The sequence below is a fragment of the Penicillium psychrosexuale genome (assembly GCF_028828465.1).
Source record: "Penicillium psychrosexuale strain IBT 29551 chromosome Unknown utg000004l, whole genome shotgun sequence".
Classification (NCBI taxonomy): Eukaryota; Fungi; Ascomycota; class Eurotiomycetes; order Eurotiales; family Aspergillaceae; genus Penicillium; species Penicillium psychrosexuale.
This window is the reverse complement of record NW_026643189.1, coordinates 770,023-781,680: the sequence shown is the minus strand read 5'-3', so window position 1 is coordinate 781,680 and position 11,658 is coordinate 770,023. Positions and strand designations below refer to the sequence as shown.

Sequence of the window (11,658 nt, the reverse complement as noted above, 5' to 3'; positions counted from 1 at the left end):
GAAGAGCGTCCCCTCCCAGTGATAGATTATTAACAAGACCGGGCTAATACCCCAAGACACAACAAGAGACACAAATAAGACAACAAGAGACACAAATAAGACACCAAAAAAGACACCAAAAAAGACACCAAAGAAGATATAGCGCGTTGTCCTTTTTAACCTTGCCCTCATGTAGTTATTCAGGACGTTTGCTGTTGCCTTACGTAATATATACCTTCAATTCTATTGGCTAGAAATGGGACGCGCCCCAATATAGTAGCGGCCCCACAAGGTGCCTACCTAGAGAGTATACAACAGTAAAGTCGGGGCTTTCCACTTTCTGTTTCTTTCCTCTCATCATCGCTCTCCATCTGACATCCTTTTATCATGGAATCACGTATTGAAGATGGTCAGCCAGATCCTCTGCATATCTTTTCGGAGTTTGAAGACCCCACTCGTCATAGCCTCATCCAGCAGATCGTTCAGGATGACCCAGGATTGGCCATGATCCCGCAGCAGAATCTCTATGCCTTATGGTTCAGTGATATTAGTGCTCTGCAGGAGAAGGCTAATGCGCAAACCAAAATCGCGAAAAAGCTCCGCGCAAGAGACCTGAGGTTGCTCCCCAACCAGTACGATGTTGTTGGTATTTGTTGAGTGGATCTACAAGTTATATCTACAATATTAAACTAACTATTCTTCAGGGGCTTGTGAGGGGCAGAAAACTGCAGCCAGCCGAGAAGAACCTCAAGGTTCTGCGCCTCGGCTAGGTCTTAGTGAACGCGGTCGATCCAGCTCGCCCAACACTGGCTCCTTTAGCAAGCCATCTACGCCAGAGCACGAGAACACGGTGGATGTGAGTTTATCAGAAATCACAAAGAGGAAGTAGTGCTAATATGGCCTTCTAGCTCCCATCCGAGAGTGCTAATCGTGATGGTTATCATTGCGTAGTGACAAAGCGCGGACTACCATTGATTGAGAGTGCCCATATCATACCGAAGAAGCTCAACGGTGCTCGGAGTCTGTATCTCACGCAATATGAGTGCTGGGACTGGCTTAGCGCTTTCTGGGGCGATGAGAAAGTCGACAGGTTGCAGAGCCTCTTGGTGTCTGAGGGCATAATGGACACGGAGCGACTTCATAACCAGATCACTCTGGATATCCAGGTGCAGGAATATTGGGATCGTGCGATGTGTGCACTTCGCCCTGTTTGGGTCAGTGAAGACCAAACAGAAATGCAAATCGCGTTTCATTGGCTGCCTCTTAAAGAGAGCCTCCCGGGGTTGGAAAATACTTATCGGGGTGAGATGGTCTCGGTTATGGAGAACCCATACCAGGATCCAAAGTACCGACCTCGCGAGACCCCTGGGAACAATAACTTCATTTTCCATATAGAGACGGAGTTAGAATCCCCTCGGGATATGTCTTCACGGTCAAGACGGACAATAAGTATGAACGGCCACTGCCCTCCATGGAACTTTTGGAACTGAGGTGGCATTTGGCTCGCATTGCTTGTATGCGGGGCAGAGACGAGGACGGAGATGGTGCTTATGAGTCTGATGGTGGCTTTTCCGTCCGTTCAGGCTCTTGATCCTCTATCTAGAAAGAAGCTATGCTCCACGAGAATATACCTTTCCGTCCAGCCACCAAGGCGCCACCGTCGCCCTCAAAGCTACAGAATGTGTCTTTCGAGAATGATTTCAGTCCTTTTCTCCAGGAGTGATGGAGATATTTCGCGCTCTTGACGGTATGGCTGGCTGTGGCCTTGCCTTGCTCCTGACAGCGTTCTCTAGGCTTCCTGTGGCTAGCTTCTGTTTTGTCTTTGTTCTGACAGCGTTCTCTGGGTATCCTCCTTCCTGACGGAGTGACTGGTTTCGGTTTGTCTTGATACTGGTATGTTAGAGTAGGATGGACGTATGGGTTAGGTTTCATTTCGCTTAGGTGATAACAATACATGTCGAATCTGACCTTCGAAAATATGTGAATTTTTCGTTTGATTCCTATATGAGTGACTTCCGGTCTTTCTGCGACCTGGGTCTTCCAGGATGCCTTCGGGTGTTCTGGAAGATCCAACAGCCATGAGCTTGGATCTCTGCTGCTGAGATGCGACCGTTTGGATGTCAGGGTAGACGAGGCATATGTAAATTGTGCTGTCTGTCTTCGTACAGATATCCATTAAAATGAATTTCGAAATTAGAGAGTAAATGATTATTCGAGAAATGACTCCCAACAACCCAAAACGGCAAACCAGGTACGCGGTTTACTCTATAAACAACCAACAAAGCCAAGTCACTCCTATAACTAGAATTTGGCCAAAAAAAAGATATTCAATTCTTATTTCCGACCCGTTTTTGCATTGTTTTGCATTTTCGGGCTTATGGCGAGGGCGATGGTAGCCATTAGACAGGGTTGCTCATATGCGTTGCCAGCTGCCGCTGGACGATCTATCGGATATTGATTGGATGATGATATACAACGTTGTAGAGGCAAAAACTGCCAGCGCATCGATTGACAGTTGTCCACGGCCCACCGTGGTGGCTTTGTCCAATGAGGGCGATCAGCACTCACATGAGTATCAAGTCACAAACGCTTGACATTTACGTCTGGAGTATTGGTGATCCGGGGGCTGTCAAAAAAGTAGAAAAGCTGTGGGTGATTGAGTGGATTGAGCATCAATTACTCCGTACTGCATGCAGATATGTACTCCGTATATTGATGGAGACAGTGGATAAGTGGATAGAGTAAGGTTTAGTCTTGCAGGCCGGACTATCCAGGCACCGCATCGAGTGGTGTGCACTCCATTTTGACCAAGATTATATGATTTTCAAGGTCGCAGTTGGATATAAAATTCGAACAGATCGGGATCCGACCATGGTTCTTGCTATGCTTACCGTGGTTGGATGGTTCCAGGGTTCGGGCTATGGCCCCTCTTCAATCTGCGTATTACCCCCATACGGAGTCCTCCGTAGCTTCAAAGCGTTAAAGCCCGAAGCGAGAGTCCACTATGGTGAGCGCTAATTGTCAGGATCAAGCTAGGGAGGTGAACTACTGCACGCTATTCTTATATCTAATCTCTGGATCTTTTGAGTCTGGGATTGATCAAGTCAACAACATTGAGTTTATTAAAAATAGTTATAATTAATCTAGTAGTAACATTGATTTAATTCAGATGCTAATTAGGCTGGACCAATGAAGAAGGAGAAAAGACCCGAGATCTGGGCTTCCGTTCTGAGAGAGGTTAATAATGACGATCGTCCCAAGTGTCCACTCTATGAGGATTCGAAACAGCCGGTGCAACCCCCTATTTATTATTTTTTGCATCTTTCGCTTGAAACCGAGCAATTTAGCGCCCGGTCAATGGTCATGCTACTATTATTTCGGGCATATCCACAGAGGACGTTGTAACGCCATACACTTCTCTCCCTTCTTTGGCACATGCGAGGATCTCTCGGGACTCGAGCCCTTTTTGGCACAGGTTACTGGCGCAAGGGATTCGAGATCAATATATGGGCAATTAATCTATCCACTCTTCATACAGGATTTAGTTTGTCTTTGTCCTGATGTATCATAACAGTCCTTGGCCTATGTACGGACTCGGTATATGTAGTATAGCTTCTCTATTTCAGATCTTAGCAAGATACAACAAGATAGAGATAGTCCAATTCATAGTATAATATCAAGTAGCTCGTAGACTTACATGTAAACATCCCCGTATCATATCAGTCAAACCCTCATCCAAGGCTCAAGAGCCAAAGACCCGCCTCCCCCAGACTAACAGAAACTACCAGTCGTATCTTACCTCCTCTTTTTTCCTTCTTCACCTTCTCATCCGGCCTCTCCCTCTACCCTTTGGGCCTTTTTTTTTTTTTTTGGTCTGTGTTTTCTTGTTTCTTTGATTCTGTTCTTTGGGGGTCTCTTCTGCCCCCTTTTTCGACTCGGATCCCCCGACCGGTGTTTCCCGTCTTTTTCCTCCCCTCGCGACCCCTGTCCGCGCCCCTCAGTAATCCTATTTTCGACAATGTTCATCTGTTGTCGCAATTGAATCAGAGTTCTGTTGATCAGGTCCGCAATCGCGTCCGAGACATTTGTTACCGCGTTTGCTCGATTCCTTGGACAACGTGCGACCGCAAACCCCAAGTCGTGGGTCTGGAGGGGAACTCTTGAAGTACTGCAGCGCAGGTATCTTTAGCTTTCCTTTCGTTTTTCGAGAAACTTGTTGTTTTTCGACGCGTCTTGACACCTGAACAAGCTCGCGACCTGGTGTCCTCGGTGATATTCAACCATCATCTAACGGTTTTTGCGCGATTGGTCGTAAGCTAGTCCCCCCCATTCCTCCGATCGGATCTCCTGCTGTCAGTTGCCCACCCCCCATTCTTGGGTGAAAAGGCACATTTTTGGCGATTATCGATAAGCATCTGGGGAAATATTCAAGCTGACCCATGGCCCAATGTCTACAGAGCGCGCTTTGCAGAGTCATTTGGCGAGTGCGACCGGTCGCCCCAACCTCCCGACTTTTGCCAAACACCGCCGGGCATTGTGTTCCCTCGCGCCAATTGTGCCAATCGCAATTGATACCGGAATCGTGTCAACGAGTGCCCGCAGAAGCTGCCTCGGACCGTCACACAGCAAGTCTCGTAAGGCTTTGCGCATCTACTAGACAAAGGTATGCTATCGGCCGTGATGCAAATTGCCTCACAGCGCGTACCCGTCCACCAAACCATTCCATTTGATAAATAGGTTGCTAATCTCCAACAGCCGTTTCTGAGGCCGGTCCCGAACAGCTTTTTCCGGCTATGAGCACTTCTCATCAGCAGGCCGTGCCACTCCCCGCTCATGCCTCTGCAGTATCGACCACATCATCTCCAGCCCAGAAGAATGCGCGCGCACCCTATCCCGACATGCTAGGTTCACCGCCGGTTCCTCCCCCGAGGACCTCTTCCAGTCGCCGTACTCAAAATGAAACCTCTACAGAGAAAACGAGTAGCTCTCGACAAGGCAAGAGCAGGTCCGATCGAAAAGACACCCGTGATCGCACGCGCGATAGCACGCGCGATGACCGAAATGGCAGATCACGGAGGCAGCCTGAGGACACATCTCGTGAAGTACAATCAAGGACGGATTCAGAAGTGGACATCCCTGGCCGCGTAAAAGAACCAAGTTCGGAGGCCAAGTCTGTGCTACCTAGTGACCATGGTATGGACGAGAGAGAACGACCCGCCACAGAAAATGCCTCTACGGGTAGCGTCGAAGAGGAGGCTCGTGGGCCTCGAAGTCGGCATGATTACAATAATGGGAACGTTGTCAAACGCAAGGAAACCACCTTCGGCTCGTACATTCTCGGACAAACCCTCGGCGAGGGAGAGTTTGGAAAGGTCAAGCTGGGATGGAAGCGCGATGGCACTCTCCAGGTAGCAATCAAGCTCATCCGAAGAGACACACTGGGGACCAACCCCAGCCGATTACCGAAAATCTACCGTGAAATCGCCATTCTGCGTGAGCTGGCGCACCCCAACATTGTGCGCCTCCACGAGATGGTGGAAACTGACCGTCACATTGGTATCATCATGGAATACGCGTCGGGAGGTGAACTGTTTGATTACATCTTAAATAATCGATATCTCAAGGATAATTCTGCACGCCGGCTGTTTGCTCAGCTGGTGTCCGGTGTTGGTTATCTGCACAAGAAGGGTATTGTGCACCGTGATCTCAAGTTGGAGAACTTGCTACTCGATCGGAATCGCAACATCATCATTACTGACTTTGGATTCGCCAACACCTTCGACCCGGTGGATCCTTTAGACGAGGAAATGGAGTACAACTTGACCAACAAAGAATACGTCAAACGGAAGCGACTAGACAAGATTGGTCCAAATGGGCTAAGGCGAGGCGATCTTATGCAGACCAGCTGTGGTAGTCCCTGCTATGCAGCCCCCGAGCTTGTCGTGAGCGATTCTTTATACACAGGCCGGAAGGTGGATGTGTGGAGCTGTGGTGTAATTTTGGTAAGTCTTTTCTTACAGACAGAATCCGACTCAACTAACTTGTTGTAGTATGCCATGCTGGCGGGATATCTACCCTTCGATGACGACCCAGCAAACCCAGATGGCGACAACATTAATCTCCTTTACAAATATATCGTCACTACTCCTCTCACATTCCCGGAATACGTCACGCCACATGCGCGCGATTTATTGAGACGGATACTGGTTCCTGATCCCCGGAAACGTGCAGACCTGTTCGAGGTTGCCCGTCACAGCTGGCTCAGCGAGTTCTCGAATGTTGTGTCTCATATCACAAGTAGTACGACAAACGTTGTGGACATTGCGAATACAACGATCCCATCTGGTAAGGACCTGCTCTCTGTGGGTGGTCAATGTTCGAGTTACTCACATAAGGCTATAGAAACCCAAAAGGAAGCACCGCCTCTTGTCCGTAGTGCTTCAGTGCGCGAACCACCGAAGACACATCAGCACGCCCCTGCTGTTGGTGGCTTGAACCATCATGCTGGAGATGTTTCTCAAGACCCGCCGTCCGAAAAGTCTAGAACCCCCCGCGATGCCAAGCGGAGAACGGTCCAAGTCGAATACGTTGCTCCTCAATCACAAACGACCCGAGGAGAACCTCCGGTGGAAACGTCTGCATCACGAAGCCGAGTCCCGGCCCCATCTGAGGCCCATATCGCAGCTTCAGCGCAACAACCCACAGAGCCTGCAACTGCACCACTCAACCTGAACAAGCCACTTCCAGGGCACTTGCCGCGGTCGGCCTCGGACCACGCAGCCATGACGGGGTCGCAGACGAGTGGGATGTCGCAAGGGCATCGGCCAGCCACTGGTACTTCTATGAGCTCCTTTGGAAACACTGGTCGTTTGCCTTCTCGCGGCTCCTATGGACAGCCGGTGGCTCCTACTGTTACCGCAACTAACACAGAAGGCCGCCTAGCACAGCCCAAGAGCAGGCAATTTGCTCTTCCACAGGATCCTGCACAGGGATCGAGCACATCTATCCGTCGTGCAAGCACCCAGAACCAGCAATTGCCTGCCACCTTTAACACTACTCCCCGACAAGAGCCGCCAAAAGGCCACAAGAGGTCCAATACTGTTTCCAGCCTGGGCGAGAAACTGTTCGGTCGTTCTGGTTCAATATTGGGTGGTCGTTCGCAGTCTAATGCCACTCGTACAAAGCAAGACAAGCGTTATCCTCCTGTCAGCATGAAGGAGCCTCTACCGAGGGAAAACTCCAGAGTGTCTGTGGATTCCCGCCGCTCGATGCAATACCCCCATAACCGCAAGACAAGCGAGTCTGGCGCGGAAAACCGTCCTCGTCGATTCTCATTACTCCCGCAATCCTTCTCATTTCGCGGTTTCTCTAATACCCGGGCTCCTACTCCCGAAGAACCCTCGCAGATCCCTCGTCCCGTGGACCCCCGTGTCTCGCAACGCCCTACCTCGGGCCCTGCCGGCCCCTCGCAGGGTCGCTCTCGGGCGACAAGCTATGGCACGCAAGAAGCTATGGGGATAGTTGACGAGGGACCCGGCGAAGATGTTCATACCGAACCTGAGCCGCTTAGCTACGAGGCCCAGATTGATCAACAGTTTGCAGACCTGGGATCTCAATTTGACTACCAAAGTGGTTCCTTTGGAGTCCCCTCGCCTGAGGAAGTCTACCAGAACTCTGCAGACCGCATTGATCAACAAAATCACTCATCTAAACCAAACTACTACGATGATTACAATGGCCCATATGACAGCGCGCCTAGGCAGTCGACGCAGGTTGGCCGGTCAGGCCGTGGGCCGGGTGTTTTGCAGAAAAGCCACCGCAAATTCGCGGACGCCTACGAATATGAGCGCGACGGGTCTCACCATTCCGGCAGCTCGGGGGCTGCACGCAAAGTCATGGACTTCTTCCGAAGACGCGCCAAGTCCCGCGGCGGCGATGACCGTTGATTTACGGTTTAGCCAATAGATAAAAAGCAATATTCCATCTCAAACGGACTGACCGCGGAGATTGGACCGATCAAGCACTCTTGCGGTTTGAGCTTTGATCTTAGAAGCTGATTCAAACCCTATCATTCTGATGCTTCTTTTGAGTTGCTTGAAAGAGCAGCGAGGTTGTTTGGATACCCCGTGATACCCTGCTTTTGTTCCCTTCTTATGCATGGAGCGATTCCTCTTCATCCGTCGGGTGTTTGATTAATTATCTAGCATTTTCTTTATTTCCTTTGTCTAGCTACATTTTCCTTGCTCCTAATGTTTCGCTTTTGTTCGCTGTTCCCCCCGTTTTACCCCAATATGTGATTTGCATTCCCCTTCTACTGTTACTATTATCTCTGGCTGTAAAGTGAGACCTCATCCGTGTTCTTGTTCAGAACATTTTATTATTCTTTTGAACCTTTTTTTTCGCTTCTCATTGTCCCCTCTTAGCTTTTATTTGTTCCTCTATGAGAGGCTCTGTCCACGATAATTCAATTGTGACATTATTTCCATTCTTCTGTCTATGTCTATGTACCTTAATGTGTGGCTTTGTCCTTTAAGGTGGATGTTTCTGGAGAGTTATTCAGGCCTTCCTATTCTATTGCTATTCTCATACTCTATTACTTGACTACAACAAATGTGGTCAGTACATTGTTACTTGGGAAGCTCCAATATACCTCATTATCAAGCGGAAGACTCTATATCTCCCTTAAGCTGCTTGTAGTTGATGTAGTGTAACATGATTAACATCAGAATACCTATTCCAGGGTAGATACTTTCAACCGCTCAACCTTCACCAGATCAGCCTCCCTATTCAAGCTCTCAATCTCAGCCGTAGTAAAAGGAATACCCTCCGCCAACCGTTTCTCCTCAGTAATCATCTCAATCTCCCCAGGGAAGTAAATCCGATCCACACCATCCATCCTCTCCGACCCAACAACCCGCCGATAAAGATAATCCATCCTCCCCTTAAACTTCTCAATAGTCATAAACAAATCCGGCTTAACAGCCACCAAAAAATGCCCCACATCAGCCGGCCTCGACGGGTCATACGGGTTAGTAACATGTCCCGCAAAAGCCGACCCAGAAAACACCCCGGAGAAAACATCCATCATAACCGCCAGCGCCGACCCCTTCGGCCCCCCCCATCGGCAACATAACACCCCCCAAAGCCTCCGCCGGATCATCCGTCCTAGCCCCATCCTTATCCAGCGCCCAATCCGTCGGAATCCTCTCCCCCCGCCGCAACGCCTTATAAACCTTCCCCCGCGCCGCAACCGAAGGCGCCATATCTAGTATAAACGGTCTGCTGCCCTGCCCCGCCGGCGCCCCACACGCAATCGGCGACACACCCATCAGCTTCTCCCGCCCACCCCACACCGGCAGCGCAGGCGAGCTATTCGTAAACACAAGCGACATCATGTCCGCGTCCAGCGCTTGCTGCACCAGCCACGCCGACATGCCAAAGTGGTTCGAGTGCTTGACGGAGACCATTCCGATGCCGAAGGTCTGCGCCATTGAGATGGCGAGTTTCATTCCTTCGTGCGCGGCGACGAAGCCGAAGCCGTTGTGTGCGTCGACTTGTGCTGCTGCTGGTGTTATTTGCTGGATTGTTGGTGTTGCGGTTGGGTCTAGGGCTTTCTGCCGGATTCGTTCTATGTAGGATGGGATGCGGTTGCTGCCGTGTGTGTCTACGCCGCGAAGATCGGCGGATAGGAGGCATTTGGAGACTATTTCGGCGTGCGGTGGGGAGGTGTTGTTTGCGATGAGGATTTGTTTGATGAAGGTTTGGAGGGTTGGGGGGTTGATGTTGTGGGTTTGGTGGGGTTGGTTGGATTGGTTGGGCATTTTGGATTTGGATTGGGTGGGTTTGATGTGGGATTGTGTTTGTTTTAGAAGCTGGTTTGGGGGTGGGTTGTCCTGTTGAGGTTCTTTTATAGACGCGGGGACGGATGTGTTGCGAAATGCGGGGCCCCACGGGTTTATGAGGGGTATCGCCCTATTTCGGAGTATTTCCGAGGTTTGGTGGGTATATCCTATAATGAATATATGCGGTTTGAGAGCTTGATATTGTCGAACCTTCCAAAAAAAGGATGTTGTGCCTGCCTACGAGATCATTACGGATATCTACCTATCCATCCTACGACATACACAGTACTCCGTACTCACGGTAAGGTGCATGGTATAAGCCAATGAGAATTAAGTCAAGGAATGGCCGCTATGCACATCCAACAAGGGCGGTCTGTGTAGGAACCAACGCCAACCTCCTCAATTCTTACCCCCTGAATACATTCAAGATCAGTACCCCTTCCAGCATTGAATTCCCGCCCAGATGATTGTTCCATCACTCCCTGATGATATATCAGATTCAGACTTCGGCGACTTTGTGAGCACCGAAAACGACGAGCTTGATCTCGAAGCAATCTCAGAGCCCTGGCATAAGTACGATATAAAGGAAACACCGAATGTTTTTTACCCCATTTATCTCGGAGAAGTCCTGAATGAGAGATATCTGGTCGAGCACAAACTCGGTTTTGGCGGCGGCTCTACTGTCTAGATGGCTTATGACCTCTATGATAAGAGGGACGTGGCCCTTAAAGTCATGTCTTTAGGGGACTGGGGGGAGAACGAATACCGCATGCAGAACGAAATTCTTCAAAACGTGCATGATACCTCCCACCTAGTGATGTATCTAGGGACTTTTCTCATCCCTGGAAGCGGTCATAGGGTTCTAGTATTTCCTTTAATGGGTCCATGCATTGTCCCTATTGAAATGGGAAAAACCCCTATGGCCAGTCGCATGTCTGCTGCTCGCCAATTGTTAGAAGCCTTGGAAAGTCTACACAAAGCAGGAATTGTGCACCGTGGTAAGTCGGCCTACCACATGCTTTTTCTATTCTAATGAAGATTTTATAGATATAAATGAGAGAAACTGTATGTGGGGGATGCGTCCTCTCCATAATCTCAATAGGACTGCGAAATACGAGGCACTCGGTCGGCCACTGAAGCTAACCATACCATATGTCGACCTTTGCAAGAAGGGGGAGCTTGTTTGGCCAGTTAAGGTCCCTGAGAATTTACGCACGGAGGAATTCTTTCTTGGTGACTTTGGTCTAGCGAAAAAGCTTACTGATAGCGTGACTCAACGAGGCTATCCCCCTTCGCAATATTGCTCCCCTGAACGTCTTCATGGGGAAGGTCCAAGTCTGGCCTGCGATATATGGAGTTATATGATTGTATTTGCTGTGATATACCTTGGCTATGCGCCTTTCCCTGCCTGGCTTAAGGGGGGGGTGATAAGTGGATTCGTTAGGAGTTTAGGTCCACTACCTGAAAAGTGGAAGGGCCTTTACCCTGGAGGACTCGATTATTGGTATGACCAATCTCGAACGCCTAATCCGGATCTTGATCTTGCCTCAAGAATTGCATACTTTCGTCCTGATGCTGATCCGATCGAGCGAGCCCATGTGGCCTCTATCATGTCCAAAGTGTTCCAATACTGTCCAGAGAAACGTCCGAGTGCAACGCAGCTTTTACAGGATCCATCATTCAGGGCCATCATGGAGAAATATGGTTGCTGATCCTCCATTATGTTGTTTCTTATTCGTCCTGTTTCCTATGCTGTAATATCCTTTCTTCATCTTTACTGCTGGAACAACTGCTAGGATCACATGAGTCGCTTGAAGAACAATGACACTGTATTACT

General features: G+C 49.5%; 5 protein-coding genes across 5 annotated transcripts; 4 read left to right on the top strand and 1 right to left on the bottom strand.

Annotated features, from left to right (window-relative positions):
- Window positions 1-366: 366 nt before the first annotated feature.
- Window positions 367-1,469, top strand: N7518_006078 (uncharacterized protein; the record flags this gene model as incomplete). The annotated part of the gene is made up of 3 exons (XM_057187005.1): window positions 367-625; window positions 684-835; window positions 888-1,469. 3 exons carry the CDS (start codon window positions 367-369, stop codon window positions 1,467-1,469), a joined length of 993 nt encoding a protein of 330 aa, XP_057038708.1.
- A 2,957-nt stretch (window positions 1,470-4,426) lies between these two features.
- Window positions 4,427-7,925, top strand: N7518_006077 (putative serine/threonine protein kinase (Kin4); the record flags this gene model as incomplete). Its single annotated transcript, XM_057187004.1, has 3 exons — window positions 4,427-4,613; window positions 4,735-5,981; window positions 6,030-7,925. The coding sequence occupies 3 exons, from the start codon at window positions 4,427-4,429 to the stop codon at window positions 7,923-7,925; spliced, it is 3,330 nt and encodes a 1,109-aa protein (XP_057038707.1).
- A 785-nt stretch (window positions 7,926-8,710) lies between these two features.
- N7518_006076 (Ldh family oxidoreductase) lies at window positions 8,711-9,800 on the bottom strand (the record flags this gene model as incomplete). The annotated part of the gene is made up of 2 exons (XM_057187003.1): window positions 8,711-8,990; window positions 9,109-9,800. 2 exons carry the CDS (start codon window positions 9,798-9,800, stop codon window positions 8,711-8,713), a joined length of 972 nt encoding a protein of 323 aa, XP_057038706.1.
- Window positions 9,801-10,284: 484 nt separating this feature from the next.
- On the top strand, window positions 10,285-10,509 carry N7518_006075 (uncharacterized protein; the record flags this gene model as incomplete). The annotated part of the gene is made up of 1 exon (XM_057187002.1): window positions 10,285-10,509. The coding sequence occupies one exon, from the start codon at window positions 10,285-10,287 to the stop codon at window positions 10,507-10,509; it is 225 nt and encodes a 74-aa protein (XP_057038705.1).
- On the top strand, window positions 10,510-11,440 carry N7518_006074 (uncharacterized protein; the record flags this gene model as incomplete). Its single annotated transcript, XM_057187001.1, has 2 exons — window positions 10,510-10,819; window positions 10,869-11,440. Coding segments are annotated over 2 exons (882 nt in total), but the record flags the coding sequence as incomplete, so codon positions are not given.
- Between the last annotated feature and the right edge of the window lie 218 nt (window positions 11,441-11,658).